The sequence below is a fragment of the Panthera leo genome, chromosome B3 (assembly GCF_018350215.1).
Source record: "Panthera leo isolate Ple1 chromosome B3, P.leo_Ple1_pat1.1, whole genome shotgun sequence".
In the NCBI taxonomy this organism is placed as follows: domain Eukaryota; kingdom Metazoa; phylum Chordata; class Mammalia; order Carnivora; family Felidae; genus Panthera; species Panthera leo.
This window is the reverse complement of record NC_056684.1, coordinates 110,500,568-110,523,281: the sequence shown is the minus strand read 5'-3', so window position 1 is coordinate 110,523,281 and position 22,714 is coordinate 110,500,568. Positions and strand designations below refer to the sequence as shown.

General features: G+C 54.6%; 1 protein-coding gene across 2 annotated transcripts in view; it reads left to right on the top strand.

The window, feature by feature from the left end:
- SPTB (spectrin beta, erythrocytic) overlaps positions 1-22,685 on the top strand; it is a 149,640-nt gene extending 126,955 nt beyond the window's left edge. For both annotated transcript variants that reach the window (XM_042943498.1, XM_042943497.1), the window contains 14 exons: positions 298-576; positions 1,035-1,165; positions 2,070-2,274; positions 2,532-2,906; positions 4,383-4,627; positions 5,695-5,833; positions 6,305-6,389; positions 7,222-7,418; positions 7,727-7,776; positions 8,265-8,343; positions 17,564-17,814; positions 20,139-20,312; positions 20,554-20,596; positions 20,710-22,685. In XM_042943498.1, the coding sequence (XP_042799432.1) occupies positions 298-576; positions 1,035-1,165; positions 2,070-2,274; positions 2,532-2,906; positions 4,383-4,627; positions 5,695-5,833; positions 6,305-6,389; positions 7,222-7,418; positions 7,727-7,776; positions 8,265-8,343; positions 17,564-17,814; positions 20,139-20,312; positions 20,554-20,596; positions 20,710-20,877 (2,421 nt within the window). In that variant the 3' untranslated portion in view covers positions 20,878-22,685. The remainder of the gene's footprint in view (positions 1-297; positions 577-1,034; positions 1,166-2,069; positions 2,275-2,531; positions 2,907-4,382; positions 4,628-5,694; positions 5,834-6,304; positions 6,390-7,221; positions 7,419-7,726; positions 7,777-8,264; positions 8,344-17,563; positions 17,815-20,138; positions 20,313-20,553; positions 20,597-20,709) is intronic.
- Positions 22,686-22,714: the final 29 nt, after the last annotated feature.

Below are 22,714 nucleotides of genomic sequence, written 5' to 3'. Positions count from 1 at the left end.
AGGAAGCACAGGGAGCAGAGAGGGCCACGTTCAAATGCCGCGCTGCCACTCTTTGCCCACATGTCACCTAGCGGCTCCTCACTGCCCTCCGTGCTCCTCTCTGACCGCGGGCGGAGGGTGCTGGGTGGTGCCTAGCGCCGCGCCTGGCACGTGGTCAGGGGCAGTTTTTACGGCCACCACCTGCTCGGCACTAGCTTTTCCGTGCAGGAGCCCACCAGGGAAGGTGCCAGAGTGCAAGCCTGGCCCCCCTTTGTGGCGGGAGAGCCCCGCCTCTGAGCCCTTCCCCTCCGCCCACAGACCCTGCAGAATGAGATCCTGGGCCATGCGCCACGGGTGGAGGACGTGCTGCAGAGAGGGCAGCGGCTGGTGGAGGTGGCGGAGGTCGACTGCCAGGAAATCGAGGAGCGCTTGGGGCGCCTGCAGGGCTTGTGGGACACCCTGCGGGAGGCAGCGGCCGGCAGGCTGCAGCGCCTGCGGGACGCCAGCGAGGCACAGCAGTACTACCTGGACGCAGGCGAGGCCGAGGCCTGGATCAGTGAGCAGGAACTCTACATCATCTCCGACGAGACCCCGAAGGTCGGCCCGGGCTGGGGGGTTCAGGCTGGGGCAGTGGGGGGCAGTCACACCTGGTACCTCCGGGTATGTGAGGATACCCGCTACAGCATACACACTGCAGTCAGGTGCCCTGTCTGCCAACTTAGATTTGACCTAACCCAAGATTTCCTCACCTTTCTCATGCCATGGATTCTGTACTGACGGACTGCCACGGGAGGGATGGGAGATGAGGTGTGCGGGATCTCTAAGGAAGTTCTCCTGGGGTCAGAAGGGTGGAGCTGGGCCTGGGAGGGTAGGAGTCAGAAAAGAACCAAGAGGAAGGTAGGATGTTGTGGGAAAGGAATCACAGGAAGGAATCATGCACAGTTTTCTTTGGGGGGGGGGGGTAGGGGGGGTCCCGTGAGCCTGGCTACCCCCCCTCCCCTCCCCAGTCTCGAGCACCTCCCTGAGCAGGTGCCCTGACAGCCTCTGCCTCCTAGGATGAAGAGGGCGCCATCGTGATGCTGAAGCGGCATCTGAGGCAGCAACACACGGTGGAGGAGTACGGGAGGAACATCAAGCAGCTGGCCTCCAGGGCCCAGAGCCTGCTGTCTGCAGGCCACCCTGAGGGGTGCGTGTGCACCAAGAGCGACTTGGCCGGGGCCCCACCAACCGGGATCCCTGCGGGTCCAAGTGGGAAAATAGCAACAGTTTTGGGGAAAATAGCAACAGTTTTCATGGAAACTGTGGGTTTGAGAAAACTGCTGATTGGCCCAATTCCATTTCATGTTTCGGTTTTGTGTGAGTAACTTCAAACGGGGCCAACTAAAGCCTGATTTGCAAAAAGATCAGAAAATGCAATAGCAAAACTCCCCTCTTGGTGAGCCAAGAGACCTAATCTTTCGTAGAGTTAGATTATGCTAAGAGACACTGAAGAGTAACTTCGCTTTTCTCTTTATGGTCCAGAGGATACTTCAGGATCTCACAGTGTCTCAGCAAAATCATTGTGTGGGCATGAAGGTAGAAAACCGACACCCATCTAGTTGGTTCTGCACAGATGGGGGCCCACTGGGTTGCACACCTCAGGCTGCACCTCCCACCCCGGGCTCAGCCCTGTCCTCGGCTGCCCACAGGGCATACACCGCTGTGGGGTTTCAGCATCCACCGCAGCATCTCTCAGGGGAGCCCCAGGGATTGAGCGCTTGGGACCACAGGCCCCTCCCTGCTGGTGCTGGAGCCCGCTCACAGTGCTGCTCCTTCAGCCTCCTTGGAGGAATATGGAGGGGCTTCTTTTTTGTCTCTCTAAGCTTCCCTGGGTGATGGATAATGGTGGGAGGCACCTTGAGGCATTCTGGTCTAAGGGATGGTTCTTTTTTTCTCCCCAGCACTTCCCCAGGGAAAGCTGCTGTCATTTCTCCTGCCTTCCCTCCCCATGTATCCCTGCCACAGGTGGGAGGAGTACATCAGCTCCCCTGCACTAGCTGCTCTGGGCTCTCTGCCTCCATCTCTGAGTGCTTTCTTGTTTTGAATTCCAGGGAACAGATCATCCGGCTTCAGGGGCAGGTGGACAAGCAGTATGCAGGGCTGAAGGACATGGCGGAGGAGCGCAGGCGGAAGCTGGAGAACATGTACCACCTGTTCCAGCTGAAGAGGGAGGCGGATGACTTGGAGCAGTGGATTACGGAAAAGGAGCGGATGGCCTCTTCCCTTGAAATGGGGCAAGACTTTGACCATGTCACTGTGAGTACTCACAACTGCTTTCTCTGTCTTCCTCGAATGCCATAGTTGCAGGAGCGGTCACTCTGGGTGCACACGCGCACGCGCACACACTGCTACCCGGAGATGCAGACACCACTGTGGACTCAGGCTGCCCTGGGCAGGTGTGGGACTGTGGCTCCAGGTGCTCTGGCTGCCACTCAAGAAAGTCTGCAGCTGGGGTGATGACACCACCCCACCCCTGAGCCCCATAACCACGTTTCTGTTTACCCCATGTCCAGCTCCTCCGGGACAAGTTCCGGGACTTTGCTCGGGAGACTGGGGCGATTGGGCAGGAACGGGTGGACAACGTGAACATCATCATCGAGCGGCTCATCGACGCAGGCCACAGCGAAGCGGCCACCATCGCCGAGTGGAAGGATGGGCTGAACGAGATGTGGGCGGACCTGCTAGAGCTCATCGACACGCGCATGCAGCTGCTGGCCGCCTCCCATGACCTGCACCGCTACTTCTACACGGGCGCCGAGATCCTGGGCCTCATCGATGAGAAGCACCGTGAGCTGCCCGAGGACGTGGGGCTGGACGCCAGCACTGCCGAGTCTTTCCACCGGGTGCACACTGCCTTTGAGCGGGAGCTGCAGATGCTGGGCTTGCAGGTGCCTTCTGTCCCTTGCTGCCCACCTGCAGGCTCCAGGGACCTGCCTTTCACATCTTCCCCATGACCAGGCCCCCGGGGGCGTCGAGGCCTCTCTGGCTTCTAGAGGTGAAACCTCTAGAATGGACACCAGGAAATTTCACCTCCTAAGAAAGGCAACAGCTCGGGGCAAAAAGGCAGGGAGCTGCGGCTTTCAGACATTCCTTAGCTTCAGAAGTAGTTCTTCAAACTGAATCTTCAGAAAAGCCCAATGCAAAACATACCTTAAAATGTTCTTTCTGTGGTCGTGTAACAGTGTTACGAGCGAGCATATATGTATGTTCCTTTTCTAGCACCAGTATGGGTATAAGCAATCTATTTAGGCACTGAATCCTCATTGCCACCCCCTGAAGTAGCTTCTAACATTATCTGCATTTTATAGATGAGGAAAGCAAGGCACAGAGAGAGTGAACAAGTTGGCTGGGAACACATAGATCAACAGTGGAGCCAAGATTCAGATCCTGGCAGTCTGGCTGTAGACACCATGCCCTCAGCCACCAGGCTGTTTGGTCTTTCTCTATGGGAGCTGGAGGGACCCCAAGATCTGCTTAGACCCCCCTCTTCCCATCACTGGAAGGCCTCCAAGGCACCTCTGAAGGTCCATAGGGCTCCACAGAACTTGATGTGATTGAAAGGGTGAGAGCAAAGGATCTTAATGCCAGGGCCTCAGCAGCCTTCCAGAGAGACTGGGAGAGAGGCTAGCTATGGAATCCTGCACCCACCCATCAGGGTTCAGGGATGGGATGCCAAGGCAGGTTGGGCCCTGGTTCACCCAAGAGAGGACCTCCCAGGAATTTGTCCAGCTGGAGATGGGGTCTGTCGTGAGGCTCTTGTGCCTTGTGGATGCCAGAGCCCCTGAGGTGGGCACAGCCTGCTGAAGTCTCAGGAATAAGGCTTCATTGTGCTGGGACTGGCCTCAGACAGGGGGTCCGGTACAGCCCCTTCCTCAGAGAGGCAGCATGCTGAGTGGTTAAGAACAGGAACTCAGGAGCATACCCCCAGTCTGCACCCCTCTTCTAGTGTGAATGACCTCAGGCCAGTCACCAAGCCTCCCTGTGCCTCAGTTTCCTCGTCTCGAAACCAGGGATCACAATAGTACCTCTTTCATGAGATGGTTGTAAAGATTAAGAAAGTAATAAATAAGAAAATGTTTAGAACAGTGCCTGGCACATAGTTACTCCCATTAATTCTAGGGAGATCAAAGGGCATAGGGTCCCTTCCACTCCTGTATTCTCCTCAAAGCCCCAGGGATGGCATGGGTCCATAGAGGCCAAAACAAGGTGCCTTTTCCCCCAGTGTTGGTGGGAGGCTGAAGATCTTGCCTTCTAGAAGAGCCCTGGGGAGGGAGACCAGGAGGAGACAGATCCCTTGCCCTTGCCCATCAGAGGCCCAAGACACGTCTTTCTGGAGAACAACGTCCAATTTCGCCCGACCACAGGTACAGCAGTTCCAGGACGTGGCCACCCGCCTGCAGACAGCATATGCTGGGGAAAAAGCAGATGCCATCCAGAACAAGGAGCAGGAGGTGTCTGCTGCGTGGCAAGCACTGCTCGACGCCTGTGCGGGACGCCGTACCCAGCTGGTGGACACGGCAGACAAATTCCGCTTCTTGAGCATGGTCCGAGACCTCCTCTCCTGGATGGAGGGCATCATCCGGCAGATTGAGACCCAGGAGAGGCCCAGGTAAGGGGGACGTCCTCAAGGCAGCCCCTCTCCTCAGCCACTTGGTCCCAGAGGCTGGCGGACCAGTGTGCTGCCCTCGGGGCACTACTCCTCCTTGGAGAGACAGTCCTGGACTGTGGGGGCACCTGAGGCTGGGCCTGGGCAGAAACTGAGTGGCTCAGCTTCTAGTGGGGGGGACCAAGCACTTCAGAGTGAAGGGAGCCCTGAGAGTGGTGAGGAAGACCTCTGCCATTCAGATCTGACGGCAGGGCGAGGACCACAGCTGTCAGTGAAAAAAAGGACTTCACGTACCCGAAGCTGGGCAGGTCCGAGACTGTGCACTCTTCCCCCCAGTGCTGGGCTGGGGAGCTCAGGAAGGAGCTCATTGTCCATGAAAGGCAATGGTCACCAGCCCACCTCTGTCCCTGTGTCCTAGGGTGCCCATCCTGATGGCCAAGCCTTTATATTTAACATTGTTACCCTGGAGTAACTCACATACCGTATAATTCAGCCTTTTAAAGTGCCCCATCCAGGGGGTTTTTTTGCAACCATCACTACAATCCAAGTTTAGAAGATTTTCATCACCCCTAAAAGAGACCCTGTACTCTTTGGCAGTCATCACCCCATGATTTCCTCCTCCCCCAGCCCCTGGCGACCACGAATCTGCTTTCTGTCTCTCTAGATTTGCCTATACTAGACTGCTCATAGAAAAGGAATTCTACATTATGTGGTCTTTCATGATTGGCTTCTTTCACCTGGCACAATCTTTCTAAGGGTTCATCCATGTTGTAGGATGTGTCGGTACTTTATTCCTTTTTGTTGTCAAATAATGTTCTCAGGCTTCTTTGGGGGTTCCCAAATCCCCCGCCTATCCCATGCCAACTGACCAACGGCAGACACCAGGGCATCAGTGTTCCTGCTGGGGCTAGGCTGCCCAGAGAGAGAGGAGGAAGTGTGTTCAGACTCTCAGGCAGGCAGGGGGTGGCCCTCTCCAGTCAGGACTTGGCATCAGGCAGGCCAGAGTCACCCAGAGTTTCCTTCTTCCCCCAAACTCCCTCCTCGATTCCTGACCCTCCCCCCTTCCCCAGGGACGTCTCCTCGGTGGAGCTGCTCATGAAGTATCACCAGGGCATCAAGGCAGAGATTGAAACCCGGAGCAAGAACTTTAGCGCCTGCCTGGAGCTGGGCGAGTCCCTGCTGCAGAGGCAGCACCAGGCCTCGGAGGAGGTGAGAAGGACAGTGGGGTGAAGATGAGCCCCTCCGTGTCCTTGCCCTCACTCTTGCTGGGCCAGACAGCTTCCTGGGGAAGCTGCTGGGGGCCATGGTTTCTCTGAGGAGACTCCTCTTTCTTTCACTCATGGAGCATCAGGGCTGTGTGCAGGCCCAGGGATTAGAGCCTCACCAAACCCATCCAAGGTTGGCAGCTTAGCAGTGGAGAGCAGTCTCACAACCCGCCTAACCAACCATGACATGCACACATGTGGGATTGGCAACACCCATTTCCTAGGGTGAGGCACATGTGCCTCAGAGAGGTTAAGTAACTTGCCCAGGGTTGCACAGCTGGCAAGTGGCAGGGCCAGACTTGAAGCCAGATCCATGTGACCAAACCCAGCATGCTTTGCAGGATCCATTTGCATACCATCCCAGACAGGGGAAAGGTTTCCCAAAGCCTGAGTGATTCTCCCTTCCTTCCCCCAGATCAGTGAGAAACTGAAGCAGGTGCTCTACAGGAGGAAGGAGATGAACGAGAGGTGGGAGGCCCGCTGGGAGCGGCTCCGCATGTGTGAGTACCTCTGGGACCCAGAACCTGCGGGGGAGGGGGTGCAGATGCCTGCTGAGGTAGGGGCACAGAGGGGTGACTTTCACTGCCTGGAGATGAGCCCCCGCCCCCTGCAGCACCACTCATCTGCAAGGTTCTGGGGTCCACACAGACCTGTGTGGACAGGCTGCTGGAAGCCCACCTCTCACCCGCCAGCATGCCTTCTCCCTGCTCGCCCTCGGGCTCGCCCAGGTCTGGGTAGAACCTGAGCTGGGAAGGTGCTGCCGCCTCGTCCCAGGCTGGTGTCCCTGTAGAGCTGTAATCTGGGGGTGGGGGGTGGTCACGGGGTAAGGCTCTAGAGCTTCCTGCATGTTTGATCTGAGGCGTGTCAGGCACAGAAAGAGCTCTGTCCTCCTCAGCTGGCGACAGGAGAGGTGGAAAACCCTGCCACTCAGGGAGGAGGCACGCACAAGCCAGGAAGGCCTACAAGGGCCCGTGGCTGCTTGTGCATGATTATGTGAGATAGCCACGGGCTGGGAAGAGAGGGTGTTCAGGGCAAAAGGCTGCTCCTCAAGAGGAGACCTCTAAATTACATTTTGTTTTCAAATTCGAGTTCTGATTAACGTGTTTTTCAAATGTAACTCTGGGTAGAGATGAGGAAGGGGCCTGGTGTGGCGTGGGGATAGAGTGGTTTCTGGCGCAGGTCACCACGGAGCAGGGTGTCCGCGTAATTCACCGGCACCTGTGCAGGCCTCCTGCCTGACCGCTAGCTCCCTGTCTGCTGAGCAGCCCCCCATTGGGTGCTAACAGGCCCCTGGGCCTTGTGGGGGTATCTGTGGCTTGTTCCCCGTGGCAGTACTGGAAGTGTGCCAGTTCTCGAGGGACGCCTCTGTGGCCGAAGCGTGGTTGATCGCCCAGGAGCCCTACCTGGCCAGCCGGGACTTTGGACACACGGTGGATAGTGTGGAAAAGCTTATCAAGAGGCATGAAGCCTTTGAGAAATCCACAGCCAGCTGGGCGGAACGCTTTGCGGCCCTGGAGAAGCCCACTACGGTGAGCTGGGAACGGGCGCTGGGAGGCTCTCAGCAGCCACCCCTGGGGGGGAGGTGGTTATCTCAAGTCAAGAACTCTGAGCCCATTATTAGGCACCCATGGACAGTGTAAGAGGCTTGGCAAGGGGGAGAGTGGGAAGGAAATGGGAGAGGTAGAAAGTACTTTTGAATGTGAAAGGCAAAAGGGGTAAGTATTTTCAAAAGGAACAAACACCAGGTGTATTGGGAGCCATCTGTAGAGAAAGTTGGTCTAACGGCAAGCTCTTCTCTGTGACTGCTCTGATACTCTGGGCCTTTTTCTTCCCCTAGCTTGAGCTAAAAGAACGCCAGACCCCAGAGAGACCTGAGGAGGAGCCTGGGTAAGTATGGCGAGGGCCAGGCGGTAGACCCAGCAGGAGCATTCTGCCAAGGAGGATGGGTGGGAAGGGAGAGGGAGGGTACTTTTTTAATCAGAAACAGGCCCCCTGATGTTTTAACAGTGCACATGTGACCTCTCACACCTGGGCCACTAGCCAGAGAAATCTGGAGTGTCTGTAGCTTAAAGGCAGAGAGGAGCTTTTGTTTCCCTCGAATCTAGGGGTACAGGCAGAAATGGGTAGAGAGCAGTGGCTGCTGAAGAATCACCTCCCCTGCTCTGGGCACCACCTGCACACGTGCCTGAGAGGCCATTTTGTGCACGACCATGTCCATTTCTGAAGTATCTGCCATAACTCTTCAGATTAAGCAGCTCCTTGCTAAGTGCCTGTTGCCAGGAGGCCTGGACCAGGAGATAGCTGATGTGTGTGCCTTGGGGGTAGGCATCGGCCTCAGGGAGGTGGTTTCTAAAGAGGGGCTGTGTCCTCTCTAGGCCTCAAGAGGAGGAAGGCGAGACAGCAGGGGAGGCTCCCCGAGGTCCGCATCGCGCAGCCACCGAGAGGACATCCCCGGTCAGTTTCCTGTCTGGTTTGTCTGGTTCCTGGGAGTCATTGCTGCCAGAACCTGCTCATCCCTACTAGGCTCAGCCGAGGCAGAAGGCGAGGACAGGCGCACACCACCCAGCCTTCCAGACTCCTCCTTCAGATCAGTCTTCCTTTTTAACTTAGGTTTCCTTAATCTCTAGAATAATTGGCCTCCTTCCTTCAACCCAGAAGAAACTGACATGCCCGCCCACTCATATGACTCTATTAGTTTGGTATTATCTAGTCTAATAAATTTTATTGTATAAATACATCACCATCTACATTAGGGGAAACAGTTTATCCAGGGAAGGTTTATTTTTACACATCATTCTTTTTCCCATTTTCCCTCTCAGTCCATCCTTCACACAGTAGGCCCTGAACACGCACACGCGTGCACACACACACAGTCTCTCTCTCTCTCTCTCTCTCTCTCTCTCTCTCTCTCTCTCTCTCTCTCTCTCTCTCACATGCACAAATAGACCATCTGATCCCGCCTGCGCCAGCCACAGACATTTAGGGCAGTGGAGCGGGGACAACCACCCTCTAGCAGATCCCTCCCTCCTACACAGAGCCTCCTTCCCTTTGCTGCTCCCAGGCCTGATGCCTGTGAGTGAGTTTGGATATGGAGCTGGCTCTGAAGCAGGAACAGACTTCAAGGAGCTGTGCAGGACTGAAGGAGAGCACCAGGGCTTCTGGGTCACAGGGCCAGTCCCCCAAACTTGTAGGAAAGTAAGGTGCATCAGAGTCCTGGCTGACGGAGGTGTTGGGAGGGTCCAAGACAAACCAGCTGCTGGAGGCTTGGGGCACAAGTCTTCAGGAAGGAATAGGTCCATAAGCTGAAAAGACCCAGGGTGTCTGTACCGGGAGCCGGGTAAGGCTGTAACCTAGGTTTTGGAGAAATGCCCTGGGGAGCGGCGGAGAAGAAGACAAGACTTCGGCACGTGCCTTGCATGGCTCACCAATGCATGCACCCCACCTCTCTCGTTGCCCGGTAAAGCTTGCCTGAACCTTTAAGGGAAATTGGCATTCTAGGTGGAAATTTCTGATACGTGCACCACCCCAGAAAAATGCACATACAGTGATTATTTCCTGTGCACAATCCCTGTCAGGTCTGTCAGCCCTTCTCACACCCCTGAGAGCCACACACACTCACACTCACACACTCTTCCACACTCTGAGCTCCCTCTGCTGCCTCCAGCCTGGCCGGAGTCCCTTTCTGAGCTGCACCAGCCCTTCATGTCCAGCAGAGGGCATTCCTGGGCTCCCAATGGAGGGTCCTTCCCAGAAGTGCCCTCTGAAGCTCCCATCACCGCATGTGGGATCTCTGGCGGACTTGGTCCCAGCCCCTTTTGCCTGAAACAGCCCCCGCCGGAAGGAGAGAGAACTTGAGGGCTGCCCGAACTGTGGACACTGGGGCTGGGACTGTCCGGCACCTCCTGTGCTTCGGCTGTGCGTCCCTGTGTGTCTTTACGTGCAGTGGTGTCCCCGGTCTGCGGGCTCCTTTGTGGCCACCTGAGCAACTCCATTGTCTGTGTCGTGTACGTCTGTGCAAATGTAATTACGTGTGCGTCAGAGCTGCCTCCATCCAACACCTGAATGTCCCTGGGTTTGGGGGAATAAAACCTGCTTGGACCTGAGTATCTCTGGAAGGTGGGAACGAACCCACATCTGAGACCCTTCCCAAGAGCCAGCCACTCCGTCAAATGGGAGGATGCCTGTGTTTGCTACAGGAAGAATCCAGATGGCAAATCAAGTGAATACCAGGCCTGAGGCCTCATGGAAACAAATTTCCTGCCGCTTCTCCTTTCTGAGCCCTTTGTTGGGTTTTATGAGGATCTACAAAACTCCAAGGGAGGGTGTGATACCCAGTCGGTCTTTGATATGAGAAGAGAGGAAAATGGGTCCCACACAGGCTGGGACACCTTTTCAGAAACCACTGGCCTCTCCCAGGAAGGGCTGGCAGTGTGCTGAGCCTTCTCCCCGGCCGGGCCTGAGTTAGGGTGGCTCTCACGCTGTCCCATGTGTGTGGTCTGGTGTGGGTGCCCTGTAGAATCGATCCGTGTGGTGCTGCTTTATGTGAAACCCATCACTAGTGCATGCTGGCTTCCTGCTTGGGGGAACAGATGGGAGTGGACCAGACACCTGCTACGCACCACGGGTGGCCACCCTGCAGGCCCCAGCTCGGTACCCCCCCTTTCCAGGTGTTTGCAAAAGCACACGCAGATACACACACGGACTGGAGTGCATTCCACGTCCATCTTTTCCTCAAATACATCATTGTACAATTGATTGCCTCCCTCACCACCTTTCCACATCAGAGCACGTTCTGGTAAAAAAATCTGGTCCTTTCATACAGGTAAGTATGTAAGTGTGTGCGTGAGGCCAAGCAGAAAAAAATAAGGTATCACAAAAGCCAAAACTTCTGGAGTGGAAGTCAGGACATTGGGTTCTAGTCCTTAATGCTGCTAGAACCTTCCTGTATGATTTTATACAAACCACCTAATTGTCCTGGGTCTCCTCACCCTTATAAAGCCCTCTTTGGGATTGCAGAAAGTCCAGAACGTTCCTGTATATCAACAATATACTTAAATAAAGGGAGGGGCTGGGAGAGATGGGTTTCCCCACTTTCCTCTGGTCCCATCCTTAATTCTAAGGAGCCTGTTAGCTTGTCAGGTGCTAGCTGGTATGAGGCTGGATGGGAAAGAAGAGGCAAAGGGCTGGGGTATTTGCCTTTGTCCTTGGCTTGGGAAAGAGAGGCAGGGTTGGGCCTCAGCTCCTGCCAAAGTCTATGCCCTGAAGATGGCCCCGGGGCACTGGATGGGGGCCTGGCAGCAGGCTGAGCGTTCCCCTTCCTCTCAGTGCCTGGCACTGTCACCCCAGTACCCCCTGCCTGTATGTGTCCCTTCATCCTGGGGGTGGCTGTGGGAAGGGCCTGGGGTTCTTGCTAAGCATTCTCATCTCCCAGGCCCTGGGTGCCTCAGAATCCCCAGTGCATCTGCAGGGAGGTGTTGATTGTTGAAAGGTTGTGATTGATTTCACGGGGGAAAATGGTACTGCAGAGGATCCAGGTCATTTCAGATCACTCCAGGCTTAAAGGTCCCAGCCAACAGTGCTGGGATGTCTTCTGTGCATGGCATCCAGTTCTTGGCTTTGGGGTGGGAATTGGGGCCTGCTTGAGGAATTCTCCCAACGGGACAGCTGTGACAATGTGAATGGCATCCCTGAGAGGTACTGGTGCTCTGAAGGGCTGTGACAACAAGAAAGAGGCAGTCTTCAGTGTTCACCATGTGGTCGTGCCCTGTCAGCCTCTGGAACTTGAGGCTACTCTGGAAAGCAACTGCTGGGTGCTGGTCATTATCAGGTCCCTTCATCAGGTTGTCAGGAAAGATTCTTACCCAAGTGGAGCTCACAGACGTCACTCTTACCATGACCTTCCAAGACTGCCTGCAGCTGGCTGCCTGGGAGAGGACGGGCATCTCATTAGGGGTAAATGTGGGGAGTCTAGGTCCCTTGCCTCTCCCTTCCAGAATTTCAGAGGTTGCTGTAGCTTGAGGGCAGTAACCAGCGCTTGGAAATGGGAGGGACGTGCCCCAGGAGCTGAGTGGGCATACCTTTCAGAAGGTGCCTGGCTGGCTCCAGCAGCTGTCGCCCTTACCCCCACCCCCCACCCCCCACCTCCCACCTCCCACCTCCCAAGCTCTCCTCAGAACAGCCCTCCTGGCAGGCAACCTGAAGCTGTAATCAGCAACCAGAGGCCAGGCTCCACGTCCTTGGATGGAAGGGATGTGGGGATGTGTGGAGCAGCTGTGTCTCTTCTTGCCCGAGCAAGTGTTCCAGTCCTTTCTCCCCGCCCCGTGAGGCCCAAAGGAACTGCTTGCTGCTTCAGGCATTTTTCAGCCTGTGCGAATCCTATTTGTTCCCAATGAGCAGAAGGGACCTGGAAAGGTCTCTGTTTTCCCCTAAACCTGGGCGTGGCCCTGTCTCCCCAGGATGCCTGAATCAGTGGGTGTGGGGGGCGGTGGGGAGGGGTCTGCCTACAGTCTGGCACTGCACCCTGATACTCCAGGCTCTTTCTGGACCTGTGTCCACCACTGGGTGTGCCCAGCTTTCCATGCTGTGGCCACATGTGATCTTCCTGGCCTGGCTGCTCCAAAGGCTGCCTCTGCATTCTTCCTTCCAAGCTGTGTTTCAGAGCATCCCAGATACTGATGGACTCAGGACGGAACTCCGTTAACATTGGAGGCATCTCAGAAAAGGGGTTTGAAGCTGCCAACTTGACCACTGGGTGTAAGATCTGGAGGGAGGGGGGGGCATCTTCTAACTCTTTTTAGTCTTTCCGAATCACAGCAGGATGGAGGAGCCACCAGCTTCTCCAGGGCAGGCCCGGAAGAGCCGGTGGTAGGAATGGTGAAGACCGCTCCCAAGGAAGCCTCCCATCCACGAGGGCGGTGGACCAGGTCCTCCCCTCCCTGTTTGAGGGGACCCTGCACACTCCCCTCTCCTTTCCCCTCACTTCACCTGGTGGCTCCTCCTGTCATCTTCCCTGGTTTCCCAGTTGTCATCTCAGATGGACTGAGGGCTCATCCCATCTCTCCACCCCAGCTGCTCCTGCCTTCCCTCTGGAGGCATTTGTCTCTGCTCGCCCTGAGTTCCCATCTCTTGATTTCTTTGGCTGCTCTCAACTCAACAATCTTTTTCTTCTCTTGTAAACAGTTGTCTTCTGAACAGTCTTCCCAACCTGCCTGCCCACAGTCCTTCCCTCCCCTTACCCAGAGGACAAGCATCCAGACATCAGACACTGGGGGAGAGTGCAATTCTCGGCTGCAGAAGTGGCCAGCTTCCCCCCACCCCAGTTGAAGCACGACTTGGTTGCCTAAGGCATCCAGCAGTAGGTGTTGTCCAGCACCAAGCCCCTCTTCTGGCCCGTTCAGGTGTTTTCTGACTCGTCTTACAAATGTAGAGCAGGAACCACATTGGTAGGTGCTCTCCTCTGGAGCAACAGTACCCCGCCCCTTCTGCAGCAGGATTCCGTAGGAGGAAGGGACCAGACAGCTCTGCTTCAACTCCTCGCTCACTAGATGTGTGGCTGAACAAGTTACTCCTCCCTGACCCCACTTTTCCGAATCTGTAAAATCGGATAGGGATGATACTTGCCTCAGACTGTGAGGATTGGAAGAGAGAATGTAGGTAGAACATCTGGCACCTAGTAGATTATTTCCAGTCTTCATTTTTTGTCTGTCCCTCACTACAGTCCTTCATCTTCTTAAATGAAGCATCCTCCATGTGAATTCTAACACCCATTGCCAGAGCCCTCCCAAACCAGCCTTCCTGGAGCATCTCTCCCTAGATACCCCTGCGTATACACTCTGGGCTGAGTCCCTGCCGTGAGATCAGCAGGCAAGACGATCGCATCACAAGGAGGAATGGCCTCTTCCTGGGTGCACCCTCACACCCTGGTTCTCACTTATCAGTATCTCCTTTAGGGACAAGCCCCCTCACTTGCATTTCCTTGCTTGTTAATACATCTGGGCTCACTGAGCATCTTCTAGAAACTCCAAAACACCCTGTGGTCACAGGCCAGGTTATTTTTCTCCTGGGGACTGGAGTGTTAGTTGTCTGCTGTCTTCTACACCCCCGGCCGGGCATGGAAGCACACCTCCATCTCCTTTAGTCCAGAGCAGAAATGTACCCATCTTGTCCCCCTTCTTCTCCCATTCTTGAGCCTCCTTTGTGGAGAAGAACCTCAAGGCTCTGCCTACTTCCCTACCCAAGCCAGCTTCCTAGGAAGGCAATATGCTAAAAAGTCAAGCTGAAAAGACCCTGAAAAGGTGGCCATTTCCTGCCCGTCAGGAACCGGGGCCTCTCCCTGTTTGACTGCAATCCTGAGAGATCCTAAAAGCTCTCCTGCCTGTGCCTTTCCTCCCCTGATGTCCCCTACCAGCAGCCAATGCTGCCTGCCCCCTGCCCTCCTCTGACATCATGATCCCAGCAGCCAGCTCACATGCCCTCCTCTCAGATGTCTCTGCTTCACCCACCTGTTCCCCAAACCTCCATGCTACAGGCAGCACTCTCCTATATCCCAGCCCCCACCTTGGCCCATTCTCCTGCAGGCTGTCACCTCCACTTAAAGTCTAGACTCCCTAGCTGCTCCAGCCGGACACCTAGAATTTCCTCCAGTCCCCCTCTTTGAGTGTCCCCAGCTCCAGTGGGTGGTGTTTCCAGGCTAGGCACCCTCAGCACTGTAGCTATAATCTGTGCATCTTCCCTGTGATCTAAGGGCTGAAGCAGCAGGCCTTCCACCTTACAACACAGAGGACAGAAGGGACTCTTAGACCATCTCTCCAGGGCCCTTCGGCAGAACCTGCCTCTCCCTACAGCCACACAAGTAGCCAGCTCTGGGCCACAGCCCCTCCCCTGTAGGGCAAGGCAGAATCTCCATATGAAAGTATGGCACGGTTTTGGGGGGCAGCAGCAGGACGACGGTCACCACCTCCCCTCCCTTCCCCAACTTTTAGAAGACAGCATGAAGATTTCCTCCTGGAGCCTGGGAAAGGAAGGTCCCTCTGGCCAAAACCACGCCCCATCTTTCTCATCTGTGGCTCCTTCCTTAGCCCAGAAGAGTAGCGCTGCCAGCTCTGGGCCTGGGAGGCAGCCAGCAGCCGCCAGACACTTCTACCCCTCACCCTCACCCTCACCCTCAGCTCCTTCTCAGCCTTGGCCTTCAGGGCAGTCTATTCCACATGAATAGTCAAGGGCACAGAAGAAATGTTTGCATACATTGGAAACTCCCATTTTCTAAAACAAACCTGTGACCTGGCCATTTAACTTTTGATCACACAGGCCAGGTCCTCTGAATTGTACGTACCTGCTAGGGGATGTGGGTCAGGCACTCATTAGGAGGAAGCAGAAGAAAGGTTGAGATTAAGTTGGGAGGCAGTCCTGGAAAAATCTGCCTTTTTTTTTTTTTTTTTTCAGAGGACAGTGCAGAAATGTTAAGAGAATGTAAGTATAGGAAGAATATGTGGACAGTGCCTAGTAAAACCAGTCCTAGGAGGGTAGAGGCTGAGAGGCAAATGTGGCAGAGGGTCTTCTCTGACACCCCATGGCAGGTTCAGGGAACACCCTGGCCCGGGATGAAGGGGAGCAGTGCAGCCAGATGGAGAGGTAGGGGGTGGAAAGAGGCTTTACCTTCTGCGTTAATAATCCGCCTCCCAACCTTTATACCCAAGTCAGAGGTTGGCTTGATTGAGTCCAAAGAAAAAGCCCAAACCCAGGCTCCCAGGCTCATCCCTGCCAACTTTGCCCTTCTACCCTGCTAGATGACCCAGGCAGTGCTTTGAGGCCTCTAAATCCCTGTGGCCGGTGCTAGCTCACTGCAGACACTTGAACATACAAGTACTGCAGATGTGTAAAGAGGAGTGTGAACCAGTCACAGCGCTCAAGGGGCTCTAAGGAAAAGATGAAAGACCTAACAATGTGATAAAAACTCAGGTTTTCTAATTCTGGAGTGCATGCTCTTTTGATACCTGTTAGCTGTGTGACCTTGGGTAAGTCACTTAACCTCTCTGAGAATAGATTTCCTTGTAGATTGAAGGCAGTAGACTAGGTTAGTGGTTTTCAAACTTTTCAGTCATGTTATCCTTTATTTAAATGAGATCTTACTGGACTGCCAACTTAAAACTGTTTATTGGACTGTCCTAATTTGATGGAATACAAACATGACCAGCTTTATCTTTCCTCCAATCACTGCCTCAGACCTCTCCATTGAGCCTCTCCTTCTATTCCTTCGTACCATCTCAGGCAATCCTTGGTCACTTCCATCTGCTGAAAAGCCTACCCAGTCTGTTTCAGTTTAAATCTTCAATCTGCTATCCAGTGTAGTGTCCACATTCTCTCATCCTCCATTTCTCTATTTCAGGTTTGATCCATGGTCTAAAGGACCCACAATGGGGAGCACAGGGTCTCTGCTCTTCTCTGGCTACTCCAGGCCTCCACCTTCAGTTGTGGGGCAAGAAGTAGGGAGTAGAAAAGGGGGCAGTCTCTACTGCATGGGGAGGTTCTGATCCTCCTGGGTGATGTCCTTGGTCCTTCAGGCATCCAGACGTGGCATAGGACCCTTCCCACCTGGTGCTGTGAGGTCTCCAATAGTCAGGCCTTAGAGACAGGGTCCTGGCCAGATGGCTCAAGCTAGGCTGCCTGCATTGGTGCCCATTTGGCACACACTCCTCTGTGCCCTACCTGGCAGGGAGAGGCTGGCTGCCTCCCCTGCTACCCTCATCCATCCTCCCCTCTTCTGCAACAGGGCACAAAGGCAGATCACCAATGCCTCTGCGTTGGTATAGGTTGGCTGGGGTATAGGTCGGCTCCCCTTCTCCTGGGCATGGAGGCCCCTCGTTGGGCTGGGTAGGGGCAGGAGCACCCCACCCTACAAAGGGAAGTGCAGAGAGGTAAAAGCCATAGCTTTTCCCTGGGGCGATGGCTCCTAACCTGGGGATTCTCCACTTCAGCATTAGAGAGCATGAAAAGCTTATTCAGAAATACCAATGTGCTGACCCCACTCCAGGGTGTATTTTGAAGTTGGGGACTGTAGAAGGCAACCAGGGTTAGGAAGCACTGCCCTACTCCCAACAAATCCCTGTCCAGTGGTGGGAGCAGGGCCAGTTGGTCCTGCACCTTGACCCGGGAGGATCTAGGTTCTCCCTTTGTAAGGTGGTAGGGGGACTGAGGGCCTGACCCCTTAGCTCTGGGGCCTTAGCCAGAGCAGGTACCAGCAGAGTTCCCATTCAACGCTCCAGTTGAATAGCACCTTTCTTATGCAATCTTGCCAGAGCCTATATACAACTCAGTTGGAGTCGGAGCACCTCTGCTGAAGCAGGGGTGGGGGGCCTGGAACCAGCAGTGATCCAGGGCTTTGCCAGCTGCATTGGAAACCCCCAGCAGTGAAATCATCACCTAGGCCCCTCAGCTCATTCTAAGAACCTCCTGTCACTATGTTGAAAGGTGAGGGAGTGGGAATGGAACCAGAGGCATGGGTGGGGTCTAAGAGAAGCAGACCAGGTGGCTCAGCAAATCAAGGGAAAACCAGGAGGCACACAGCAGTAAGGAAGCAAGGTCAGGAGGGGGCCTCAGACTTCCCAATCCTGCCCAGTAGCCACCCCTGGGTCTGAACCCCCAGCAAGGTGTGCTCCTCCCATATGACCCTGAGCAGGGGGAAGAAGAGAGGCAGTGGCCTCAGGACCTGCAGCCGCCACCCCCTCCAGGGCCACAGGAGGAGAAATCCAGTGGGGATGAGAGGCCCACCACGGAGCCTCTCTATAAAGTCCTGGACACGCCTCTGAGCGAGGGTGACGAACCTACAACGCTGCCAGCCCAGCGGGACCACGGGTACAGCGTGCAGATGGAGGGCTACCTGGGCCGAAAGCATGACCTGGAGGGGCCCAATAAGAAGGCATCCAACAGGTATGAGGCAGGGGCCACCTGCTGGGAGGGGGGGGGGGCGGTTCCCAAGGACTTCTCCACCAACAGAGCCTCAGCAGCATGGGTATGTGTTGGGAGAGAGGGTGCCCTTTGTCTCTGGTCTGAGCACCCCTTTGGGCCAGCCTAGGGGCTACTTGGCACGATGGGAAAAGCCTATCTTCAGTTCCAGTCCTGAGTTCAAATCCTACGCCCTCGTACAAGTTACTCAGCCTTCGTTTCCCCGTTTGCAAAACAGGGATAACGATGATGATAGCATGCCTCTTGGGTACAGATACTGAGCCTGACACAGAGTAGGTTCTCAATAATACTAGTTTTTCTTAATCCAGGGCTGGGTAACAGGTAGGTACGTCTTGGCAGTAACAACATATCCTTGACCAAGTCCCACTTTTTAACAAATCTGGGCCTCAGTTTCCCCCGCTGTAAAATAGGAGAGGAAGAAGAATGGGGTTGGCATACATGCCTTCTGGAGGTCCCTCCCAGTGCTGTCATACAGCAATTCTGTGACCCTGAGGAACTCATTCGAAGGCTGTGCCCTTTCCTGGCCCTGAGGCAGTTATGTCCTTGAATTCGGTCTGTCCAGAGCTGCTTCTACCCAAGGTCCCTGGGGGCCTCTGTTTTTTGGGGAGCTTTCCAGGGTCCCAGGGACACAGGACAGCTTTGAGAGGTTGAAGGAGCCACATTCCCAGGGCTCCAGGGCTGCATACAGAGCCCGTACTGGGGAGACAGGCTAAAAAATGAAATCAAATTTCAAAAATGACTTTGGGGGACCAACCACCCTGAAGAAGTCTATTGTTTATACAGAGTCCACCAGAAAAGGAGAAACTGAGCACCTGCCATGCTAAAAATCTTCACAACTGCTCTGTGCTATTGAAGATTCTATTTTCCAGATAGAAAAACAGAATTTCAGAGAAGTTAAGTCATTTGTTTAAGGCAGGATAAGACCCAGGTCCTTCTCAGCAACTGCCTTACTTGGGCTACAAGCTCAAGGAAGGTGGTGAGGGCTAGAGGAAAGGTCCCTGACCCTTCCTGGAGGATCTCCCTCTGGGTGTCAGAAAGCTGGGCTCTGTAAAAATGGCTCTGCAGCCAGCTTATACAGTACAGGTCAAGTTCTCTCTCTGAACTTGCAGTCCTTCTTCCCCATGTGCCCCCAAATTCTTCACCTTCCTGCCTTCCAGAGGGAGGGAGGAGAAAGAGAGCAATGGGGGTTGGGAGGCGGGCGGGGGGGGGGAGGGGCGGGGGGGGGGCGAAGGAAGAGGAGGAGGAATAAAAAAAGCTTAATGTTTCCCAGCATTCATTACTGTGAGAGGTAAAAAGGCAACCTGTTTCCCATTGGCCAGTCAAGGAGCTCAGGTCAGCCCACACATTAGCTTATGAGCTCATCTCCCAAACATCAGCTGAGTCTTGATTTGCACAAATATGTATCTTTAAAAAGTGCTGGTGCAGTATACCGTGCATATCTCCATCGACAAAACCCTGCTCTGTTCACTTCACAGTTGTGTGGTAAGGATCAAACATGCTAATGGATGCTCAAGTGCTTTGCAAGGTTAAGTTTACACTATTGGTCTTAGACTCAATAATTCTACTTTTAGAAATTTATCTTGAGGTAAGATCAGAGCTATAGCAAACATTTATGCATGAATGTTTATCCCATTGCTGTTTAAACTGCACTGTTTGAATTTCCAGTAATTACAAGGCCCACCAATAAGGGATTATTTGTATATATGGTGGGATACCAGATAGCATTCAAAATTATTTTGGGGAAAGATTTGAAGGATATGGGAAAACACTCATGATATAGTGTTAATCTTAAAATGATATAGATAAAAGCAGGATATGAAATTAAATATTCAGTATAACCCAATTTTCATTATATATGTGAATAGAAGAAAATGTGAATGTGTGAATAGAAAAGACTAGAATATGTAAAATGTTAACAGTAGCTTTTGATGGTGGAATTACAGGCAGATGATTTTTATTTCCTTTCTTAACCATAAAATGTGTTACTATTTTTTTTGTAAGTTTATTTTGAGAGAGATTGAGAGACAGCAGGAGTAGGGGAGGAGTAGAGAGGGGGAGAGAGAGAATCCCAAGCAGTCTCCATGCCGCCAGCACAGAGCCTGATGTGGGGCTCGAACCCATGAAACCGCAAGATCATGCCCTGAGCCAAAACCAAGAGTCAGATGCCCAATGAAATGGGCCACCCAGGCGCCCCTAGTATACTAATTTTTTACAAAATGGTAAAGCTAGAATTCATTACAGAACTGTCATAACCGGACCGTGGGGGACCTGCCTGACTGTTTTCACAGGTCCTGGAACAACCTGTACTGTGTTCTCCGGAACAGCGAACTGACCTTCTACAAGGACGCCAAGAACCTGGCCCTGGGGGTGCCCTACCATGGGGAGGAACCCCTGGCCCTGAGACACGCCATCTGTGAGATTGCTGCCAACTATAAGAAGAAGAAGCATGTCTTCAAGCTGAGGTGAGGCCCTCCTGGCCCATGCCCATTCCCTGCAGGCTTAGTTTGGCATCAGTGGCTGGACAGGGGCCCCTGTAGGAGACCAGCTCCAGGCCTAGCATTTGTCAAATCAAAGAGGCTGATGGTCCAGATTTTTACCTGCCTCTGAGGGTTGTGGTCAGGGGGAGGCTCGGGTCTGTGGGATGAGCCAGCCCTCTGTCCAGGCAGAGGTGGCCACATGGCAGGAAACCTTTTTTTGTCCTAGGCTGAGCAATGGCAGCGAATGGCTCTTCCATGGCAAGGATGAGGTAAGTACAGGGCAGCCTAGCCCAGACTCCTGCTGACAAAGCAGCAGGTGGCTCCCTCAGAAGTCCCAGGGGCACCCCCCTCCTTTGTGGCCCATGACCCTTCTGCCTTGCAGGAGGAGATGCTGTCCTGGCTGCAGGGCGTGAGCACCGCCATCAACGAATCCCAGAGCATCCGCGTGAAGGCCCAGAGCTTGCCCCTGCCCTCCATCACCGGCCCCGACGCCAGCCTTGGCAAGAAAGACAAGGAGAAGAGATTCAGCTTCTTCCCCAAAAAGAAGTAGCCTCTCTGGAGCCCCGCCAGCAGGACCGAGCTGTGCAGGGACTGGCGGGGCGCCTGGGGCCTCGGGCCTCAGCCCGGGCCAGTCCTCCCCGCAGCCCACCGCCCGGGCCACCCGCTGCCTGCGCCTGCCTGCGCCTGTGATCCGGTGGCCTGGGCCCGCTGTGCCGCGATCCCTGCCTCCGCCCTCCGGCTGACGCCTGCCTCCGCCTTCGTGCAGTCCCAGTCCGGGGGGAAGGCCAGGGACCCCTGTGGCAGGAAATGGTTTCCCAGGCACAGGCCTTCCTCTCCCACACCCCTCCTCCAGTATGAGGGCCCTCCAACCCCCAAGCCCCATAAAAGCTGGAAAAGAGAGAAGAGGTTCCTCAGACGCTGCCCACTCCCAAAGCAGATCTTGCTTGGGGCCACCTCCCCTTTGGTCACAGCCAGGGAAAGAGAAGAGGACACTGGAAACGCCTGACCTGCCCCTTAGGGGCATGAGGAAGGAGCTTCAGGTAACCACACAGGGCTCTAGCTCTAGGCAAGGGGCCCCTGGGGACCCAGAGGACACAATGGGCCTCCTCCCCACTGGGCTTCCTCAGAACTGGGACTCTCACTTCAAGGGCCACCTGATCCCTTCCCCCTTCTTTCTCTCACCAAAACAAACAAAAAAAACGGTGCAGTCCAAGGTTGGTGGGTCTTATATGCAAGGGCCTCAGGCTGCCTCCGGTGCCCTCTGCTACCACCACAGGTGGTAAAAGGGAGGTAAAAGCTCTCAAGCTGGTCTTCTTAAAACAACAGAGCAGCGTAAGGCTCAGAGGTGAAGGAGACAGACAGACCTGGACACTGCCCAGGGCTCTGCCTCTCCACCCTAGGACCCTCCCCACCTCCCCACCAAACCAGCACAGTACGATTCAGCCCCAGGGCCCCTCAGGGAGACAGTACAGATTCCTAGATACAAGAAAGATGCCCCAGCACCTACAGCAAAGCAGCCCAAAGCCAAATGCCCAGTGTGTCCTGTCTGCAGCTGGTACCATCTGAGGGTGCTGGCTGGACGGACAGCAAAGTTCATGACCTGTCACTCTGGGGTGGCAAAAGAAACCATACCTGGGTATTACCTCCCATATAACACAACCCCTGGACAGCTGGGACAAATGCCGGGTTTGGGCCCTGAAGGTATGGCACCCCTTGCTCCACTTCTCCTGAAGGTCCTGGCCTTGGGTCGTGGGAAAGTCACATGGGTGCAGAGGTCACCCAACGTCCAACACCCCTCCCCCCTTCCCAAAGCATAGCCTAAAGGAGGCCTGCAACAACCTATTTGCCCAGGGATAGCCTTCCCCATGCTGTTAAGGCCAGACTTCTGGAGGGAAGAGGGCACTTGTTCCAACAAGGATCTCCTCCAGCACCCTGAAAGCAATACAGTGCCAGCCCAGCATCTGGACTGGGGTTAGGTCCAAAAGAGGGGTCATGCTGGGGGCAGCAGGTGTTACCCCTGAAGAGACCATAAAAGTCCCAGGGGCTGCTGTTCCATTACCTTCCCCATGAGGAGGCTCAGACACACCCAGATGATTCCTCTGGATGTGGGTGAGGCCCACGTAGCAACTCCAAGGGTAGGCATCCAGAGTCACTGGGCCTTCCCAGGAGCCCCTAGTGCAGGCACAGCTTAGAGATCAATACCACCCTGCCAAGGGGAAGCTAACTTCAGCAGACAAGAACAGGAGGGAAGTTCTCCAATAGAGCCCAGCACCCCCAGATCAGGTGGCCCCACCTTTAGAGCCAGGGTCTTCACTTGGCCTCTCTGCATCTAATCCTGCATCCCTCTTTGCATCTACAGGAAAGCTAGTATATACCATTCACCAGCC